General features: G+C 40.7%; 2 protein-coding genes across 2 annotated transcripts in view; both read right to left on the bottom strand.

The window, feature by feature from the left end:
* CDYL2 (chromodomain Y like 2) overlaps window positions 1-23,082 on the bottom strand; it is a 213,639-nt gene that overhangs the window by 47,334 nt on the left and 143,223 nt on the right. The window lies entirely within an intron of this gene.
* Window positions 11,897-14,974, bottom strand: LOC120361059 (cell growth-regulating nucleolar protein-like). The gene is made up of 2 exons (XM_039462512.2): window positions 14,239-14,974; window positions 11,897-14,201 (listed from the first exon to the last, which is right to left on the bottom strand). Exons 1-2 carry the CDS (start codon window positions 14,943-14,945, stop codon window positions 13,829-13,831), a joined length of 1,080 nt encoding a protein of 359 aa, XP_039318446.2. The 5' UTR covers window positions 14,946-14,974; the 3' UTR covers window positions 11,897-13,828.

Raw genomic sequence — 23,082 nt, 5'->3', positions numbered from 1 at the left:
AAGACATTCAACAAGTCTCTAGGAAGTTCCAAAGTTTCCCACATTTTTTTGTCTTCTTCTGAGCCTTCCAAACTGTTCCAACCTCTGCCTCTTACCCAGTTCCAAAGTCACTTCCACATTTTCAGGTATCTTTTCAGCAATGCTCCACTCTACGTGTACCAATTTCACACTGCTGATAAAGACACTGGGTAGACTGGGGAAAAAAAGAGGTTTAATTGGATTTAATAGTTCCACATGGCTGCGGAGGCCTCAGAATCATGGCAGGAGGTGAAAGGCACTTCTTACATGGTGGTGGCAGAGAAAATGAGAAAAATGCAAAAGCAGAAACCCCTGATATAACCATCAGGTCTCATGAGACTTATTCACTACCATGAGAATAGTATGGGGGAAACCATCCCCATGATCAAATTATCTCCCACCAGGTCCCTCCCACAACACATGGGAATTATGAAAGTGCAATTCAAAATGTGGTTTGGGTGGAGACACAGAGCTAAATCATATCATTCATGGTAATCTCAAGCCAAAACCTATATAATAAATACACAAAAAATAACAACAAACCAAATCACATCACCAGACAAAATCATCTTCACTAAAAGGAAGACAGGAAGGAAAGAAAGAAGGAAAAGATGGGTACAAAATAACCAGAAAACAAATAACAAAACGGCAGGAGTAAGCCTTTACTTATCAATAATAACACTGAATGTGAATGTACTAAACTCTTTAATTAAAAGACAGAGTGGTTGAATGAATTAAAAAACAAGACCCAATGATCTGCTGCCTACAAGAAATACAATTCACCCTTAAGACAAACTGACTAAAAAAAAAAGAAAAAAAACAAAGATGGAAAAAGACATTTCTTGCCCATGGATATCAAAAACGAGCAGCAGTAGCTATACTGATGTCAGACAAAATACACTTCATGACTAAAACTGTAAGAAGAGACAAAGAGGGTCATTATATAATGATAAATGGGTCAATTCACCAAAAGGATTTAACAATTCTAAATATGTACCCAACATTGGATCACCCAGATATATAAAGTAAATATTATTAGAGCTAAGAGACAGACCCCAATACAGTAAGAGCTGGAGACTTGAAGACTCCACTTTCAGTGTTGAACAGATCTTCCAGACAGAAACTCAACAAATCAAGATTGGACTTAATCTGCACTATAGGCCAAATGGACCTAATATTTAGAAAATATCTCATCCACTGGCTGCAGAATTCTTTTCCTTAGCATGTGGATCATTCTCTAGCATAGACTACATTTTAGGTCACAAAACAAGTCTTAACACATTAAAAAATGGAAATATCAAGCATCTTCTTCTCTAACCACAATAGAAAAAAACTAGAAATCAGTAATGGGAATTTTGGAAACTATACAAATACAAAGAAATTAAACAAGCTCCTGAAGAAGTCAAGGAAGAAATAGAAAAATGTCTTGAAACAAATGATAATGGAAGCACAATATATCAAAACCCACAGGACACAGCAAAAGCAGCACTAAAAGGAGACTGCATAGCTTTAACATGCCTACATCAAAAAAGAAGACAAACTTCAAATAAACAACCTAACAATGAATCTTAAAGACCTATAAAAGCAAGAGCAAACCAAACCCAAAATTAGTAGCTGAAAAGAAATCATTAAGATCAGACCAGAAATAAAATTGAAACAAAGAAAACGATATGCAAGATAAATAAATCAAAAAGTTGGTTTTTCGAAAAGCTAAAGTTGACAAACCTTTGGCCAAAGTAAGAAAAAAAGAGAGAAGGTCCAAATTAATAAAATCAGAGATGAAAATGGAGACTTTTAAACTGATACTGCAGAAATTCAAAGGATCATCAGTGGCTACCATGAGCAATTACATGGAATAAACTAGAAAATCTAGAGGACATAGACAAATTCCAAGACATAAACAACCTACTAAGATTGAACTATGAAGAAATCCAAAACCTGAACAGATCAATAACAAGTAGTGATATCGCAGCCCATAATAAAACTCTCCCAGTAGAGAAAATTCCAGTACCCAACGGCTTCACTGATGAATTCTACCAAACATTTAAAGAACTAATACCAATACTACTCAAACTATTCTAAAAAATACAGAAGGAGGGAATCCTTCCAATCTCATTCTACAAGGTCTGTATTACTCTGATAGCAAAATCAGAAAGAAAAAAAAAAGAAATCAAAGAAAGAAAACTACTGAAAAACTGGCCAGTATCTCTCATGAGTATTGATATAAAAATCCACAACAAAATACTAGCAAACTTAATTCAACAATACATCAAAATGATCAGGACCAAGTGGGATTTATCCTTGAGATGCAAGCATAGTTCAACATACACAAATCAATCAAAGTGATACATTATATCAACAGAATGATGGACAAAAACCATACGTTTATTTCAACTGATGCTGAGAAAGTATTTCATATAATTCAACATCCCTTCATGATAAAAATCCTCAAAAACTGGCATAGAAGGAATATACCTCAACATAACAAAAGCCACATATGACAGACCCACAGCAAGTATCCTACTGAATGAGGAAAAACTGAAAGCCTTTCCTCTAAGATCCAGAGCACAACAAGGATGTCCATTTTCACTGCTGCTATTCAACCCAGTATTGAAAGTCCTTGCTAGAGTAAGTGGACAACAGAAAGAAATAAAGGGCTTCCAAAGTGGAAAAGAATAAGTCAAATTATTCTTGTTTCCAGATGATATGATCTTATATTTGGAAAAACTAAAGACCCCACACCAAAATAACTATTAGATCAATAATTTCAGTGAAGTTGCAGGATATAAGACCAACATATAAAAATCAATAGCATTTCTATATGCCAACAGTAAACAATCTGAAAAGAAATCAAAAAAGTTATCTCATTTACAATACCCACAAAAAAAATTAAATACCTGGGAATTAACTTAACCAATGAAGTGAAAGATCTCTACAATATAAACTATAAAACTCTGACAAAATAAATTGAATAGGATACCAAAACTGCAAAGATGTTCCATGTTCATGGATTGAAAGAATCAATATTGTTAAAAGGGTCATAGTATCCAAAGTAATCTATAGATTCAATGTAATCCCTATCAAAATACCAATGATATTCTTCACAGAAATAGAAAAAGACAAAATGTATATGGAACCGTGAAAGACCCAGAATAGCCAAAGCTATTCTAAGCAAAAAGAACAAAACTGCAGGAATCACATTACCTGATTTCAAATTACACTACAAAGCTACAGTAACCAAAACAGCATGATACTGGCATAAAAACAGACACAGAGACCAATGAAAAGAACATAGAACCCAGAAACAAAAAATCTACACACCTACAGTTAACCCATTTTAGACAAAGGAGTCAAGAACATACACTGGGGAAAAGACAGTCTCTTCAATAAATGATGCTAGGAAAACTGAATATTCATATTCAGGAATGAAACTAGGCTCCTATCCTATCTCCCGCCATATATAAAAATCAAATCAAAATTGAAAAGACTTAAATCTAACACCTCAAACTATGAAACTACTACAAGAAAACATGGGGGAAATCTCCAGGATCGCTGGTCTGGGCAAAAATTTCCTGAGCAATACCCCACAAGCACAGGCAACCGAAGCAAAAATGGACAAATGGGATCACAGTAAGTTAAAAACCTTCCATAAAGCAAGGAAAACAAACAACAAAGTGAAAAGACAACCCAAAGAATGGGAGAAAACATGTATAAACTACCCATCTGAAAAGAAATTAATAACCAGAATACATAAGGAGCTCTAACAACTCTATAGGAAAAAAATTTAATTAAAAAATTGGCAAAATATTTGAATAGATATTTCTCAAAAACAGAGACACAAATGGCAAACAGGGATATGAAAAGGTGCTCAACGTCACAGATCATCAGAGAAATGAAAACCAAAACTACAATGAGATTTCATCTCACCACATTTTAAGTAAAATGGTTTATACCCACAAGACAGGCAGTAACAAATGCAGGCGAGGATGTGGAGAAAATAAAACTCTCACACATCATTGGTGAGAATGTAAATTTGTACAACCTCTATGCACAACAGCTGGGTGGTTCCTCAAAAAAACTGTAAGTAGAGCTATGATGTGATTCAGCAATCTCACCGCTGGGTATATACCCTAAGGAAAGGAAATCAGTGTATCGAAGAGATATCTGCACTTCCGTATTTGTTGTAGCACTGTTCACAACAGCCAAGATTTGGAAGCAAACTAAGCATCCATCAACAGACAAATGGATAAAGAAAATGTGGTATTTATACACAACGGAGTAGTATTCAGACATAAAAAAATGAGATCCTGTCATCTGCAACAACATGGATGGAAATGGATGTCATTATACTATGTGAAATAAGCCAAGCTTAAAAAGACAGACATTACCTGTTCTCATTTATTTGTGGGATCTAAAAACCAAAACAACTGAACTCATAGAGACAGCGAGTCCAACAGTTACCAGGGGTTGGGAAGGGTTGGGGGAGGTGGGGTGGTTAATGAGTACAAAAAGATAGAAAGAATGAGACCTAGTGTATATAACAGCACAAATGGGTAACTCCAGTCAATACATTATTTAATTTACACTTTAAAATAACTACAAGAGTGTAACTGGATTGTAACACTAAAGATAAATGCTTGAGGGAGTGCATATCCCATTTTCCATGAGGTAATTATTATGCATTGTATCAAAACATCCCACGTACCTCATATTTATATACCTACTATGTAACCACAAAAATTGAAAATATTTTTTAATTTTTTAAGCATAAAAAGACAGACATTACCTGGTCTCACTTATTTGTGGGATCTAAAAACCAAAACAATCAAGCTCATAGAGATAGAGAATAGGACAGTTACCAGTGGCTGGGAAGGGCAGGGGGTGGAGGAGGTGGGGTGGTTAATGAATACAAAAAATAGAATGAATAAAACCCAGTGTATATGAGAGCACAACAGCGTGACTCTGGTCAATAATTAGTAGTACACATTTACTATTCATTCTTTTTTTGTGTGGCTATCAAACCACATGATAGCCACAAAAAAAGAATGAATAGTAAATGCATATTACTATGTTAAGGAAGACAGTCTGAAAAATCTGTGTACTATATGACTCCAACTATAAAACAGTCTAGTAAAAACAAAAGTATGAAAAGGTAAAAATATCAGTGGTTGCTAAAAGTTCCAGTGGAATAAGAGGGGGGCTGAACAGGTGAAGCGGGGGAGATTTTAGGGCAGTGAAACTACTCTTTATGATACTGCAATGGAGAATACAGTCAAATACCAAAGAACTTTACAGCACAGTGAGCGAATTTTAAAGCATGCAAATTAAAAACATCACTTAGGAGATCAGGGGATTCCAGGATACAATGCAGAATGTGACAAAATAATCCACCCTGAATCACATATATATAAAGTAACCTTACTGAAGGGGTTAGGGGAAAATGGTGCATATATAACTTTAGAAATGAGCAGAGTCTGTGAAACTAAATGCAAAATACACTCTACGCAGTACTGTACTCCAGTTGATAAAGCTGATTCCATGGAGGCAGGGGCTAACAATTCTGATACTGCTATACTTGTATACTGGAACTGTATGATTAAGGAAATGGATTGCAGATGGGGGGACTTAGGTTTTCACTGTGGGAGGTGGAGTTTACAGATAAGCAAAGGGAGGAGGCTGGAATAATCCACGTGACCACGGGTTAAAGTTGTAAACACCAGTATGAACTCATTTTCAGTTTGATACAGATAAAGACGGTTGCATACGGAAATATCTATACCTAAGTGTACATACATAGGTCAGTATACCCATGTGTATTCCCATGCTCTCTCAGCTGAGAGGGCCCAGAATCAATGACATCCTAACAGCAAAGGACATATCTGGGGCACAGATACTAGTTTCTAACATGATTCTCAACAAAAGGACTTGGAAACTCTGGAGCATGGCTGACTTTATAAGTTTACGAGTGCCAGAACAGAAGAAAGTGCTCAAACAAAACAGAACCACAACAAAAATCTGCCACAATGGTAGGGGGTTGTCAAAAGGATACATGAGCCAACTGAAAGAGCTGTTAATGGCCAAAGATGAAACAATTTAAGCAACAAAATATATTTGTATTGGATTCTACCTGAGAATATATAACTATCCATGAGTCCACACTGCTTTAAATAAATAACTGAATAAATGCAGAAGAGACAAATCTTCCAAGCAGAATTCCTGAGAGTTTATGTAAATATCCCAACCTCAAAGCAATGGAATATAACTTCCCATTCCTGAGTGAGGGCTATGCACAGTGACTTTCATTCCAAGAGCACAGGGTGGAGATGGGGAGGTGAAGTAACTGTACAGTGGAGAAACTTGACAGGCATACATCAGGCAGGTGATCGCAGTCAACATCAACAGTGACAGGTCATCTTCACGGTCTTTGTGAACTATAGACCCGACAGGATGAGCTGAGAATGGCACTTACGCTCTGGGGTCCCTCCTCCCCAACACTCACAACCCCACTCTAATCGTGAGGAAAACATCAAACAAATCCCCACTGAGGGACATTCTACAAAATACCGAGCAGCCCTCTTCAAAACCCTTTTTATGACCATCAAAAAGAAGAAAAGCCTGAAAAACTGTCCGCCCAGAGGGGCTAAGGAGACATGACAATTAAGCATAATATCCCCTGAATGGGACTCTGGAACAGACACTAGGTAAAAACTAGGGAAATCTGAATAAAACGTGAACTTTAGTTCATAATAACACTTGAATACCGGTTCACCAGTTTTTACAAAAAATCATACTAATGTTAAGAGGTTAGTAGGAGAAACTAGGAGTGGATTACATAGAAACTCAAGGTATTTGTGTTCCAATTTTTCTGTGAATCTAAAACTGTTTTAAAAGTGACATTTATTTTGGCCAGGCATGGTGGCTCGCACCTGTAATCCCAGTACTTTGGGAGGCCGAAGCAGGAAAATCACATGGTCAGGAGTTCTAGACTAACCTGGCCAACATGGCAAAACACCATCTCTACTAAAAATACAAAAATTAGCCAGGCATGGTGTCATGCACCTGTAATTCCAGCTACTCAGGAGATGGAGGTGGGAGAATTGCTTGAACCTGGGAGGCGGATGTTGCAGTGAGCCAAGATCATGCCACTGTACTACAGCCTGGGAGATAGAGCAAGACTCCATCTCAAAAATAAATAAATAACTATATATATATATACACACACACAAATATATGACATTTATTTTAAAGAATATTTTATTATTTGTCTTTTTTATATTTTTGTGAGTACACAGCAGGTGTATATATGTATGGGGTACATGAGACGTCCTGATACAGGCATGCGATGTGAAATAAGCACATCATGGAGAATGGGGTCTCCACCTCCTCAAGCATGTATTCTTTGAGTTACAAACAATCCAATTACACTCTTTAAGCTGTTATCTTAAAGAATATGTTTGAGAAATTAAGTTCATTGAAACAACAGCACGGCCCAGGTGACTGAGACATGCAAGCACGCTTGGCAAACTTTGAGCCAATTTGACACTTGTGTGTACATCGGGATCACAGGAAGATTGTGAAAAATCAGCCTGCTCCAGGGTCCAGGCTTTGAGAGCCGGGATCCAGACAACCCAGGAATCCCTCCATCCCCAGGAGCCACTGTGGTATCAAGCATGAGCCGTCTTCCTCATGCACTGTGCTGCCACAAGCTGGCATGCTGATGGAAGTTGGAAAATCTCCTCAACTGTCACCATTTCTGCGGATGGGGTGACTGACCACCCCATACAGGATGGAGCCACATCTCACGACTCTGCTCAGCTGCAGTGATTTGGGGAAGAAGGGTACAAGGAGACACAAACGGGCACTGACTATGTGCTCAGCACTCTGTCGAATTGGGATGGGAAAAAGTCACTGCAGAGGCTGAGACTCCGGAACCCAATCAGAAGCCAGGCCCCAGAGGCCAACCTGCCCCATGCCCCTCCTAAAGAAGAATACTATCTGTACACAGCCTGCACAGGCTCCGTGTTCTGATCCTCAGCAAGCAGGATATGGGGATCAAGAAAGGTAACATTTAAAGAACCAGCACACAGTAAACCAGGAATAAATGGTGGCTCCTATTTGCTTTATAATCATCGTGCCCAGCTTAACACAACATCACTCTTGTAATGTATGGTGTGTGAGTCCTGTCTCTCTAATAACATAGTGTCTGAAGGCAAGGCCTGGCACGCTCAGGGCCTGGCGCTGCATAACACCCATGGCACCTAGAGGCCCACAGGAATTGCTCCTCCACATACAGAGCCTCAGGTCCACCTCTGCGTGGGCTCAGGCTCATAGCCGGCACTTGGGAGTCTCGGGATCTCAAGGACCAGGCCTAAAGCAGGGACCAGTAAACGCTCCATTGGACCCTCTTACACGTGAGGGGATGCTCCAGACATCAGAACTGCCTGGCACGGAGGTAGGCCTCTGCCACCCATGGCTTCCATGAAGCCCTGATTTTGTACTAATCCCTTACCCAAAGCAATTAGGCTTTGTCAGACGTCAAGATGCAGTTCTCGACACCAGGTAAAATGATTCAGTGAACTTCGGAAAGTAAACACGAGTGTCTAATTAAACGGCTGTGTAGAGGGAGTTGTTTCTTCAGGGTTCATCTCAAACCCTCAGCAACTCAGAAGGGCTTCCTAATCAGACGGAATGGTCTCAGTTTCTACAGCGGCCAAGGCAGATCCAGGCCAAGGTCCCGTTTACGGAGGCTTCACCCCACGGGAGCTGCTCTCGGTGGACGCAGGCTCTCACCAGACGCCCAGAGCCTGGGGACATCTGCGCCTTCCAGAGCCAGGCCAGGATGGAATAAAACCCTACGGCCTCCCAGCCGAGTCAAAGTGCTTATGAACAACTGTCATCGTAAGAAGGATTCGAGGGTTACCTGTTTGGAGCAGCTCTAAGGCTGGGTGTCAATGACTGAACAGTCTTATGCATCTGCTGTTCTAGTTAGTCCATTTCACAGATAAGGAAAAGGGAGTACCTTGCTGGAAGTCACAGAGATTTTAAATGCAAGAGCCACGACTGGAGCCACCCATCTCTCATTTTATTCAATCCTTCAAAATCTAGTTACGTGCCACCTCCTATGGGGTAGGTATCTACTAGCTGATGGGAATAAAGAGAAAAAAAAGTAGAGAAGTAGGGTCTGTGCCCTCATGGAGCTAGCTGTGGGTGGGGGAGATGAAAAGTTAACAAGTAACTAACATCTAAAAAAATTACATTGCAAAACAGTAGGGTGATGTGATAAAGAGTGATGCAGGGATGGGAGGAGTTTATAAATTCACCCGAAGAGACAAGGGTCCTGGGACCAGCTCACCAAATAAGCTATAAAACTATCAAAGGCAAAAAGGCCCTCTGACCCTCTGCTAGGACGCTGGGTTCGTCTCTCCAATAAACTTAGAAAGATGTCACGCCTGTGAGCCAAGCAGGGATCAGAGCCTCTATGAGTGCTGGATTCATACTGTGTGCAGTTCTGGATGTGGGTGGCTGAAACAGGCCCTCCCTCCAGGAGACAGAGGATGGTGCCTTCAGAGCACCTCAGACTCTGCCCTATCACCGAGCAGTCCTTGAGGACTCTCTCCTTCAGGAGCATCGTGCCTGAGAAACTGCAACAAACTGGCAGGGAAGATACTGTGAAAAAAAGCACGTGCTAGAACTGTGGGTGCTTAGGGCTCTGCGGTCAGAGGACATGGAAACCCAGCACTGCATGTGCTCACGGGAGAAGCATGGAAGCCACATGGGCTTTTGAGCATTGGTCTCCTTGTTCCCACAAAACATGAGAAATGAGATTCAATCTTACTTAGTAATTTAAAAGGTAGGGGCTAAGAGTACCCACTTTTCACGGTCGTTTTGAACTCAAGTCAATTAAACAACGGACATGGGGTGAACAAGTACCCAGCATATTGCAGGCACTTCTCCAATGTCAGCTGGAGGACAGCAAGGCATTGAAAAAGGAGGAACTAATCGGTGACTATTCCTAATCATGTTTCTCCTACTCCCAACCCCATACTCAGGCCTAGGCCAAAGATTAGCCATTCCAGACACAGAGGGGACTAACCACCTGCCGAGCCCAGCAGTCAGGGTGACGCCCAGCCAGGAGACTGCTTACATTCAGATTCCACATCCCCCTCACGGGCTGCAGGTCTGGGCGACTTGCTCACCAGCTCTGTGCCCACACTGCCCTACGTGAAATGGAAGGATCGCTGAGAAGTTAAGGAAATGGTGCATGCCTCATTTCTGGAAAATAGGAAAGCCCCCATTATGCTAGTTTCCTTCCTTCTATTCCCCTCTAGACAGCCAACATTCCCTCCTTCAGAGTACAAAGGATTGTTTCCCATTAAGAAGGCTCCATAAACTCACGCGCTGACACTGTGCCCTGTTCCAAACACACAGAAGTGACAGATAAAATACAAAAGGAGAAAGTCAATAAAATGAAGCTGGACTCACAAACGAGATAATCATCTCTGTGTATGAGAGGCAGAACACGGACACAAAGCAGTCAGTGGGGTGGAGGGAGCCGAAGGGAAGACACAGACTCTTCAAAGGCAACAGGACTAAAAGTCTTCCCTGAAAGATGGGAGGGGGAGTCCAGGCTCAGAACTGGAAGCCAGGAGATGGAGTGAGCTGCCCCCACCCCATGAAGGCACGGTAACAGTAACAAAGGAACAAAGGGATGCGATAGCCACCGCTAAGGCTTTGTTAGGATCTCAGGACCAGGTGGGGGTGAATACAAAACTATTAGAGAGAGAGGGAGGGATAAAGGAAAACAAAACAGAAATTTCCCCCTTGAAATGAGCCTACACACCCAAATTCCAAAACATATAGAGAATCCAGGCTTAGAAAACAAGCCAGCAAAATCAACACTCAAAACATGAATTACCCCAAATAAAATTAAATGAGTATCATGAAACAATCTGACAAGGACTTTAAAATAGGAACATTTGAAACGCTCAGATGGGAGAAAAACATTCATTTAAAATAAACAAGAAATTTTCAAACAAAAGCAGAAAGAAAACAAGGACTGTGAGTAGGATAAGGAACAAATTAAAAAGCAAATGACACATCGGGAAAAACAGTTGTGTATCACAGATAAAAGGCTAATAGCCCCAACTGTAAAGAACTTTTAAACACTGAAGATAAGAAGACCAAAAAAGTCCTTCAGGAAAGAAATGGACAAAAGACAGGACAAGCCATCCACAAGCATTACATAAAAATGGACCTTAAACAGAAGAACTGGCTCCAAATCCACCCAAAAGAATACTGCACATTAAAACTCATAACAAAGAAAAATAAAGCCACACTGAAATACCATTTCTTACGCATCTCATGCTTGGCAAAAATGCAAGACCCTGACAATACACTCTGCTACAGAGATTGTGGGGAGTCAGGCATTCTCTTCACTGTGTGTGAGATACAGAAAGGTACAACGGCGATGGAAAGGAATTTAGCAATATCTAACAACACTGTTTATACACCTCTTAAGAACCCCAGCAATCCCACTTCTAGAAATTTAACAGGAAAGCTGAACCTCCCATGGTTCAAAAATATATATGCATACTGTAATCCCAGCACTTTGGGAGGTCAAGGCGGGCGGATCACAAGGTCAAGAGATCGAGACCATCCTGGGTCAACATGGTGAAACCCCGTCTCTACTAAAAATACAAAAAATTAGCTGGGCGTGGTGGCGCGTGCCTGTAGTCCCAGCTACTCGGGAGGCTGAGGCAGGAGAATTGCCTGAACCCAGGAGGCGGAGGTTGTGGTGAGCCAAGATCGCACCATTGCACTCCAGCCTGGGTAACGAGCGAAACTCTGTCTCCAAAAAAAAAAAAAAAAAAATCTGATATGCCACGTTCACCAAAAGGAAAAAAAAAAGATTATTGAAGCATTATTCATAGCTGCAAAATATTGAAAACTACCTAAATGTCCAAGCATAGATTGGTGAAATAAACTATAATGTATCCACAAAATAGAATATTATGCTGCTCTAACAATGCAAGAGCTATATCTCTATGAATATGGAGTGATTTCACAAGAGGCAGTAGAATAAAGAGAATAAAAGTGCAAAAGTACTTTACCTTTAACATAAAGAGAGAAAAATAACATAAATTTGCTTATTTTTCCAAAAAAAAGAAAAAAAGAAAAAAATCGCAAGCAGAACAAACCAGGAAACAAAGAAATGAATTATCACAGGTGGTTGGCATGGAAAATGGAGTAAAAGGGATGGGGAAAAAGTGACCCTTCTTTGAGGATAGCTTTTTGTTTTAATTTTTTGAGGTATGTTAAAACATGTTAAGATATAAAATAAAATCAATACAGATGGGTGGGTGGAAATAAACTAAATGAAAAGAGAAGGCTATAAACCTAATCGTCTTTCAAAGGAATAACATAACCACTAACCACATCAAAAGGGAAGAGGGGAAGAACCAATACAAATAATTTTGGATACAATATTATGACTATACAACAGATAAATCCTGAACTCTTCTTAGTGGGTTTGCTTTTCACTGTGGTAAGAATGAAGCAATTCTAAGATGTTATGAGTAGTGCAGGACTTAGAAAATGAGTAAATATATTCTGGAGAAACAGGATTCTCTCTATGGAAGAGAGACATACCAAATGTCTTCTTTGTATTGAAGAAGACACACCAATACAGGACGCAGAGAGACAAGAAAGAGGTTAGAATGAATCACAGGTATTGATACGAATTCATGATTTTAAAATTATGTATATTTCTGAGCTCTGTCAGCTAAAAGGGCTTAGAAGAAATGAAACCCAAACAGTAATGAGCAACCCAGATTCCACATGTTGGTTTCTGAATAACAATTCCACTAAAGTAAACCACAGCTCAGATAAATGGCTGCTTCTAGTGTTTGGGCAGGTAAGGTATTTATTGGGCTAGAAAATCTTACTGTACCTAGGAGTAGAAAGTGGTCAAAAGAATAGCCAGGCATTCCAAAAGGGCATACAATAAGGCAGCCTGAAGCAGCTCCCACTGGCCAAATCTTGAATGTTTCCAATATTAAGATAAATAATAACAGTAATGGATTATAAACTGTCACATAAAATAAGATACCTGGAATTTATAATCATGATGAGGGGATGGATGGATGGACGGATGGACAGATGGACACATAGACAGATGGGATGGATAAGAAAGAAGGAATAGCATCATATCAAGTAGTTCAGTACATAACCTAAATCTAATCCTGAAGAAAAATCAGACAAACTCAGTAAAATAACTGGCTTGTATTCTTGAAAAACGTCAGCGTCATTAAAGACAATGGCAGATTGAAGAACTGTTGCAGATTAAAAGAAACTACAGAGACATGGCAACTGAAGGCATCACGGAATTCTAGACTGGATTCTATATTGGAAGAAATAAGTATCTAAAAGATACTGTTGGGGTAACAGCAAAAAAAGTGAATATGGACTAAAATTACATCAATGCAAAATTTCTTGCACTTCTTTACTATATTTTGTTTACTTAAAAGAGCATCCTTTTGAAAAATACTAGATATCAAGGGGTAAGGAGGCATACAGTCTACATTCAGATGGTTCAGAAAAAATAATAATTTGTATAGTTTTTTTTAGAAGTTTGGACAAGAATATATTTTATTTTTTCATAAAAGCTATACCAAAAATGTATTTTTTCTTAACTTAAAAATACAGCTTCAGAAAGCAAAATTTGAGTTGTTGGAATTCATTACACATTTTATAAACAGCAGTGAAAGGAAGAAGTTAGTAGAATGGAATCCATTTTTAAATACAGAAATGCTCATTTCAAAAGCTTGACTGTGTCTTTTAATAACTTAAAGGTGGGGTTCTTGCTGACTTTCTTGTTAAAGACGACCAGGAGCTCCTCTTCCGATCTGTGATGCTCGTTAGTCACTGTGTAGTACAGAGCTAAAACCTTTTTCCTTAACTTTTTGCTTGCTATTTCATTGTCTGGGGCCTGTTTCAAAATTGCTTTAATAGTTCCCTTCCAGTTGAATTTACCTTTTGCAGGAGCCTCACGGTCTTGTGGTTCTCCACCCTCAGGATGCTCTGGGAGCTTCATCTTTTTCTTCTTAGAATCTGTTTCAGCTTCCGAACGCCTCCGCCTCCTCTTCCCCGCACCCAAGTCTGCCTGTTCCTCGCCGTCCGTCCTCCTGCTCCGTGGCCTTGGGCCCGCCCTCGCGCTGCTACTTCTTGCTCCTCTTCCCTGCAGAGCCGCTGGCTTCGGGGACTTCCCCAAGGTCGGCCTCCCGTCCCTTTTTAAGCTTCTTAGGCTTCTGATTCTTTGAGTTTTCCTGGTGATTTTCTAATTTTAGTTCCTTCTTTTCTTTTTTCATATTCTTCTGCCGTCCTTCTTTTCTTTCTCTTTTATTCTTCTTCACCCTGCCTTGCTGTTTGACGGCATCATTCCCTTTGGAGGGTGGAACCTTGGCGGAGATTTCTGCACGTGGATTTGCCAGCGGGTTGAGTGGCTGTTGATCCTGTTCCTTACTGACTGGTTCCTGCTCCAGGATGGATTCATTATGAACTTTTAAACTGTTCTTCACCCAGTTCTGAAATTTCACCTTTTTCCTGGGAACGTTGTCAAAAGCACTGATTTGCTCTAAAAGTTCTCGTACTTTGGGGCTGACGTTAGGTCTCTTTATTAATTCATTAATTTTCTGAATCCACGCCTGCTGTTTAATGTCGCCTTTGTGGGTTTTACCTTCATAGCCTTTGCCACCATACTTCTGATCTTCACTTATGCATTTCACGTGGTTTTTATAGTCATCGCCCCAGAAATATTTACCACCGTCAATGCAAGAAAGGCATTCACAGTTTCTGCAAACAGACACATGCTTTTCCACTTGGATTTTCTTCACCGATTCGCCACATGCATTGCATGTAAAAAATACCATTTTAGGTAAATGGCTAAATATTCGCTTTGTATATAGTTTATATAATAATGCATATATATTATAAATATGTCTGTCTCTCTATATATACATATATATATATATACATACACAGAAAGAGAGACAATGTTAAAAAAAAACTGGTTAATCAGAAAGTGGGTCCTTCATAGTTTTCTGTAAGTTTGAAATTATTTCAAAACTTACAGAAAAGTTAAATATATTTTAAACATAAATATCCTGCAAATAACATTCAAAGTTCTATACAAGGGATAACTCTAAAAATAGAAGGTTCAACAAGACAATAGCTGAATAGCTGAACATTTTGTAGAACCCAAAAAGAAAATCTTTCCAGTTTGAAAGAGCACTCTAAGTACCAAGCAGGATAAATGGACATATAATATTAATAAGAAACTGTAGAATTTCATGGGTAAAGAGTTCTTAAAATATAGTACGACAGAAAAATCATACTGTCAAAAAGGAATGGCAGACTGAAAACAGCAATAACAGAGGCTTGTAAGAAATGAGCTGCTTGCTATTCATTAAAATGCTGAGAGAAAATAACTGTCAACCAATTTTATACCCAGCTAAAGCAGCATTTAGAGGATTACATAAATGGGCATTTTCATGTACTCTTACACTAAGAACATTTATCTACCACAGACTCTAAAAAAAAATTAACAGAAACTTATCAAATCAAAAATTTAATGCAAAGGAAGATATGGGTTAACAAAACAAAGTAGATTTAAAAATTTTTAGTAAATGTAATTACTGACTGAAAATAATAATAAATGATGTTTAATAATGTTGAGTGTAGAAAAAAACAGTAAGATGTGGAAGAGACATATTTAATGACAACTGAAACTCAAGCAGAGGCAGGTATCTTGCTATATTCAAAGAGGACATCGTATTTGTTACAAAAAGGTCATACTTTAGTATGTATGCTGAAATTTGAAAATACAACCTACAGCTAGCTACTGAGTCAGCCCAAGGAGCAGGAATGTATAAAATGTATCAATCTAATGAAAAGCATTAAAAGGTTGGAGAACAGAAATGAGAGAGGGAACAGAGAACAAGAATGGAAAATGCTACCTAGAATATAAATAATTCAAATATCTCAATAATTACATTATTCTCTGAACAGATAAAATTCATATTAAAAGATAGCGATAATCACACTAAATAAAATAATAAAGGTGGGTGTAAGATTTCCTGAGGAGAAACTCTGAGACAGAAAGAGGGACCTCAACTCAGCTAAGACGGGAAGAAAATCCACCCAATCAATAGAGAAATGACAGAAGGATCCCAGGGGCATCAAGAAATGGTGCACAGTGGTCAACAAGCAGCAACAAAAGGTGTCAGGGAATCACTGCAGTTTGCAAGATACAGAAGTAAAGACAGAAACTTGTCATCAAAAGATATAGGAGCAGATGCCCCTGAGCTATGCGTGAGGGCTCTCTGAGAGGGCAGAAAGTGGAGGGCTTGGGTTGGGGTGAGGCCTCAGAGCATAAGATAGACAGGGACAGACTGCAAGACACCTCTACCATGCAAATCAGTTTTCAGGAAACACAGCCATTCCTGGCAGGGTCCAGGAACCATGCCCAAGTTCTCCACCAAGAACATTTCCAACCCCAGGTACAAAAGAGCACTGTATTCCCTTCAGGCGGGGAGGAAGGGTGGAAAAGTTTAGACAGATCACCAAAGGATGCTATCCCCAGTTGAAGGATGCATTTGCATTCTAGTTCCTCATTCAACACAGCCATCCTTAGAAACTAGGGAGGCTCAAGATAGACAAATGGGATCTAATTAAAATTCAGAGCTTCTGTACAGCAAAAGAAACCATCATTAAAGCGAACCAGCAATCAACAGAATGGGAAAAAATTTTTGCAATCTACCCATCTGACAAAGGGCTAATATCCAGAATCTATAAAGAACTAAAACAGATATACAAGAAAAGAAAAGAAAAGAAAAAAAAATACCCCATTGAAAAGTGGGTGAAGGATATGAACAGACACTTGTCAAAAGAAGACACATATGAGGCCAACAAACATATGAAAAAAAGCTCATCATCACTGGTCTTAGAGAAATGTAAATCAAAACCACATTGAGATACCATCTCATGTCAGTTAGAATGGCGATCATTAAAAAATCTGGAGACAACAGATGCTGGAGAGGATCTGGAGAAATAGGAACACTATTACACAGTTGGTGGGAGCGTAAATTAGTTCAAACATTGTGGAAGACAGTGTGGTGATTTCTCAAGGATCTAGAAATAGAAATTCCATTTGACCCAGCAATCCCATTACTGGGTATATACCCAAAGGATTAGACATCATTCTGTTATAAAGACACATGCGCATGTATGTTCACTGTGGCACTGTTTGCTACAACAAAGACCTGGAACCAATCCAAATGCCCATCAATGATAGACTGGACAAAGAAAATGCGGTACATATGTACCATGGAATACTACGCAACCATAAAAATTGTTGAATTCGTTTCCTTTGTAGGGACTTGGATGAACCTGGAAACCATCATTCTCAGCAAACTTATACAAGAACAGAAAGCCAAATACTGCATGTTCTCACTCAAAAGTGGGTGTTGAAAAATGAGAACACGTGGACTCAGGGAGAGAGGCATCACACACTAGGGGCAGTTGAGGGGGGTAGGGGACAGACAGTGGGGGGTGGGGAGAGGGGTGGGGAAGGATAACATAGGGAGAAATACCAGATATAGTATGCACCTAAAGTAAAATAAATTTTTTAAAAAAGAATCCCTTGCCTATGTATCAGCTTGGCTTTTTTGTAAATTTTATTTAATTATAATAATAAATACAATTGTAACATCTTTAAAAAAAAATAGGGAGGCTCCTGGATTATCAGGGGCAGCTGGAGTAGAAGCAATCTACACCTGCCCCCAGAAGAGTCTGAAATGGAGACTCTCAGTATCATTTTGTTCTCTTCCCTAGAATCCAATCTCCCAACTGTGCAGTACTCACAAGCTGCTGAGTGCCTACTATGGGATTCACATAGGTTGTTTCATTCCATCCTCATCACTACCCTACAGGACACTGTTTGTATCCCCATTTTATGGATGAGAAAAACAAAACCCAAGGCCATGCCACTGGAATCTGCCAGGATGAGGGTCAAAATGCAGCATCTTGACCAAGCTTGATGCTCGATTCAAGCATTAAGACACTGAAACTAACCCTGGTCTCTGGCCCTCCTCATGGTGTTGGTTCTAATAGATGTTCTGCTTTTCTTATTCAGATCCCAGACTTTGCTAAAGGAAAAGAGAAAATGTGGACGCTACACCTGATTCCTGCATCATGTGATGTTTTACCAAGCAGAGCTCATTTCATTATGTCATCATCACCCATACACCTGCCTGAAGTCCCCACCAGACTGTGGCCTCTTGAGGGATAAGCCTGAGATATATTCACCTTTGTGTCTACAGCACAGAGCACAGTGCCTAGAAGACAGCAAGAGCTTAACCAGGTGGTCATCTAAGAACTGGATAAGCAAACAATCAGGCAGGGGAACTCACTCCTGCAATCACAACATACCCCACACCAAATTCTTAATAACATTCCTAATGGTGCATTTCATTTTCACCTCACTCACAGATCACGAAGCCTCCATGTGTCAGACATGCTTGCAAAGCTTTGTATTGGCCTCATGCATGAAAACATTTGTTTTCTGCAATCCAGTTGATCTCACACCTAGATGACTAACTCGTATTTGTATCACATCTGGCCCTCTGAGTGAGATCTCACCTCTCAAAGATGCCCAAGGAGAGAACACAGCATGAGTGCTATGAATTTTCCTTCCCTTGCAAAGAAAATAGTAACACCTTGTGTGGCTTGACACATCAGAACACAGAAAGAAGTCAGTGAGACCACAATCATTCTCCCTTCTGGAGCAGGCACCCTTCCTCTCTCTTTTTTGACGGAACGTGAGGGATACCTCTTCTAGACATTCTTCCAGAGCAGTGTACCTCTCTTCTGGTTGTTTGTACATTCTTCTTTTACACTCCTTATTATCCTCTCCCATGGTCATTCAGTACATACTTACTGAGTGTTCACCAGATGCTTGGCACCTAGGGTACACTGATGGGCAGAGGCAGATATGGCTCTGCCTTCAAGGAGCTTACAGTCTGATTCAGTTCTGATTCAGAACATCCCGCAATGATGAAAAAGTTCAATATCTGCACTGTCTAATACAGTAGCCGCAATCCACATAAGGCTATTGAAATTTCAATTTTCTGTTTAATTTCAACTAACTGAAATATAAATCTAACCATCCGCGGCTGGTGGCTACTGTACTGGACAGTGAAGGGAATCACACTGTAGAAAATTAGCATGAATACCTTCCAGATCTTGACAAGGCTTTTCTCAAATCTCTGGCTCCCTGCTCAACCCCAGACGGATTCTTAAAGGCAGGGGTTCTTTCAGTTATTCGTATACATTCAGAACCAGTGGAGGTCCGGCACAAAGAAGGGCACGAGTCATTCTTTGTTGAATAAATGAATGAGCGAATAAATGAATAAACACTAGACTTATAATGGAGGGCCTATAGAAGTTCTGATGATCAAACTTCTTGATCAAACGACACAGGGGGCTGGGAGCTGGGGCTCACACCTATAATCCTAGCACATTGGGAGGCGGAGGCGGGCGCAGTGGCTCATGCCTGTAATCCCTCCATCTCATGAGGTCAGGAGATGGAGACCATCCTGGCCGACATGGTGAAACCCCGTCTCTACTAATTAGCTGGGCGTGGTGGTGTGCGACTGTCATCCCAGCTACTCAGGAGGCTGAGGCAGGAGAATTGCTTGAACCTGGGAAGTGGAGGTTGCAGTGAGCTGAGATCGCGCCACTGCACTCCAGCCTGGTGACAGAGTAAGACTCCGTCTCAAAAAAGAAAAAAAAAAAAAAACACATGGGGAAAAAAAAGTAAGAGGCTGGATGGTAGGACAAAGAAATTGCGGTGTTGGGTCTCCTTCTAGCCCCCCTAAAAGACACAACTACGAAGAACTTTCCTTTCAGTCCATTCTCCCCAGTGTTCCAATAACTCTTACATTTTGGGAGGTGGATACAATTAATAGAGAGGACAGACCAACCCAGGGATAGTTCAAGCTTGAGCACTTCCAGGTGTCAATGGTGTCAGGGAGTGGGGTTTAGGGAAGAACTGAAAAAAAGAGAAGACTCAGTTCCACAGTTGAGTGAAACCAAAAGCAGACTGCAGGGTGAAGGTTTTCCAGCTGCAGTTCTAAGAAGAGAAAGTGAAAGTTCTTATGCATAAGCCCTGTTTCCTGGGCTGTGGTTGACTCGCAAAAGATCTGTCAAGCGTTGAGGAGTGTTCTGGGCATGTGAGGAGAACAGTACAATGGTGCAAAGTTAAAGTGTCGAGATCTGGTTTTCTGGCAACACATCAGAAGGAAATAATGCAGAGCCATCAGAGGCAGTAGTTCGGGACAGCAGTTAGGTTCAGCAAGAGTAGGGCAGGGGGTACGAAGCATGGTGGCTCATGCCTGTCATCCTAACACTTGAGGCAGGCAGATCACTTGAGGTCAGGAGTTCCAGACCAGCCTGGCCAACATAGTGAAACCCAATCTCTACTAAAAATACAAAAATTAGCCAGGTGGGTGGTGCATGCCTGTAATCTTGGCTACTTGGGAGGCTAAGGCAAGAGCAACACTTGAATCCAGGAGGCGGAGGTTGCAGTGAGCCAAGATCCTGCCACCGCACTCCAGCCTGGGTGACAGAGTGAGACTCCATCTCAAAGAAGAAAAAACAGTGGGGGCAGGGAGGTTAGAATCTTTAAAGAGGTGGAGGAGAAGGGCTGGCGTTGGAAAACCCCTCCGATCACTCCTCTACTCGTGCTTAGAGATGCGAGACCAAAGTGCACCCTGAACTCTAAAGGTGTATCAGAATCTCACGGCCAGTCACTGTCTCCCTACCTAGTCCCATGTACAGAATCCTTGCTCTCACAGCCTGAATGCAACAGCAGAACTCAAATTCACAGGTGCATTCAAGAAAAAAAATCTTAGCCACAGTGACCCATCATCTGGCATGTTATAATTATGCCCAATAAAATCCACACACTTTGAATGTTAAGAAAGTTTAGGTTTTCAGATTACTTAGAAGTGCTGGATGTGGTGATTAGACACATCTTATGTGTTCATTGTCAGATGTTTAAATTTTTTTCTTTTGAGATGGAGTTTCACTCTTGTCGCCCAGGCTGGAGTGTGTGTAATGGTCTGATGTTGGCTAACTGCAACCTTCATGTCCTGCGAACGTGATTCTCCTGCCTCAGCCTCCCGAGTAGGTAGGATTACAGGCACCTGCCACCATGCCCAGCTAACTTTTGTATTTCTAGTAGAGACGGGGTTTCACCATGTTGCGCAGGCTGGTCTCAAACTCCTGAGATCAGGCAATACACCCACCTCGGCCTCCCAAAGTGCTGCGATTACAGGCGTGAGCCACCTCACCCCAACTAAATGTTTTAAACAGTAGTGTAAAGCATGAATTCAAAATGCAAAAATAACATGATTAAAAGGAACTTTTTCTACAGATCAACTCACGTCTCCTGCATGAAAACCCTCCAAGTCCATGCTGACTCCAAAAGCTCTGTTATGCCAGGATCCCAGTATGTGGCAAAATATTCTACAGGGCATCAAGGTATAAAGTGACTTCCTTTAATATTCATTTTTATCACCTTTTCTTGCAACTCCTCTGCTCAAAAGCTCATATGCCTCCACCTTCTGGCCTCATCCTGTTTTCTGGCGTTAGCTCCCACTCTTGCCCCTTAAATACCTTCATTTCCAGGACTGTCTGAGGTTCTCAGAAACTAAGTTTTCCAGCTTCTCAGCCATTACTTCCGCTGTCTCCTTGGCCAGGAATGTTGCTTCCGACCATCTTCACACATCTAATCCTCCAGGGTTACTCAGAATGCTTCTCTTCCAGACAGCTGTCTCTTCCTCCCCAAGTGCCGGGAATAGCCCATTCCCAGGACTCCCGTGGCCTGGGCCTGCCTGAGTTCGCATGCTCAGCTTTGCAGCAGGTCACTGGGGACCAGCTGATCCCTTAATGAGCTTAATAAGCCCAGAGTTCTTTGGAATACAGGGCTGGTCATCTCCACAGCCTTAGTCCCCACCATGTAATGAGTGCAAAACGAATGTCTCTTTAATAGAATTATAGAGGAGAAAATGATCTTAAAAGGCCACAAAATTTTAAAAAGTTTTCCAAATATAATGCAGTCCTCTTCTGGCCTCCCAGATAGCCCTGTCTCTAACGAAGCAGAAAAGCAGCATTTAAGAATGTAGGTCTCAAGCCGGGATAACTAGATCTGAATCCTGGAACAGCCACCTACCGACTAAAAGACTGTAGGCAAGCTATCACACCTGAATATACCTCAGTTTTCATACCTGTGAAATGGGAAGGGTAATGAACCTTCCCGCTAGGATTAACTGGGTTAATGCCAGTGCTTCCAAGAGGGCTTGGCTTGGCTTGGCAAGGGCTGACTAAATGTTGGCTATTTTGACATGGTATGGAAATTGTCACTTTGTTATTTCCCTATTTATCTATTTTCTTTCCTAAACCATGAATGTCTTGTCTTACTCATCATATCCCCAGAACGAGGCACGGTGGGACCTGCTTCTACCTATACAAAGCTAGCTCACAGCAGTCATTTAATAAGTATCACAAATGGCATTTATTAATGATGCTCGAAATAGATATTACATACTTTCTACAAATCTTCTCAACTAAAATATAGTTCCTATTGTCCAGAACACTCTCCACTCTCCTCTTTGCCGGACTAACCTCTGTGCATCCTTTAAGTGGAAGCTGTGTCTATAATCTTGTTTCGGTGGGATCCATGTTCTTACAGGGCATATCTGCTCCCAGTTCACTGTAATATTTGGCTCTTGCCTCAGTTCTTCCCACAGGAATGTAAGCTGGGCTGTATCCTCAGCACCCAATGCCATGCCTGGCACACACAGCAGCTCAAGAGATCTCGTGGCCAGTTGTTTGTCATTCACCGTCACCAAGTATTAGGTTGGTGCAAAAGTAAATGAGGTTTTTGCCATTGAAAAACAACAACGACAACAACAACAACAACAACAACAACAACAAAAAGCAGCA

Source organism: Saimiri boliviensis, chromosome 1 (assembly GCF_048565385.1).
Source record: "Saimiri boliviensis isolate mSaiBol1 chromosome 1, mSaiBol1.pri, whole genome shotgun sequence".
NCBI classification, from domain to species: Eukaryota; Metazoa; Chordata; class Mammalia; order Primates; family Cebidae; genus Saimiri; species Saimiri boliviensis.
Note: the sequence above shows the minus strand (reverse complement) of the source record. Positions and strands in the feature narration are given on the sequence as shown.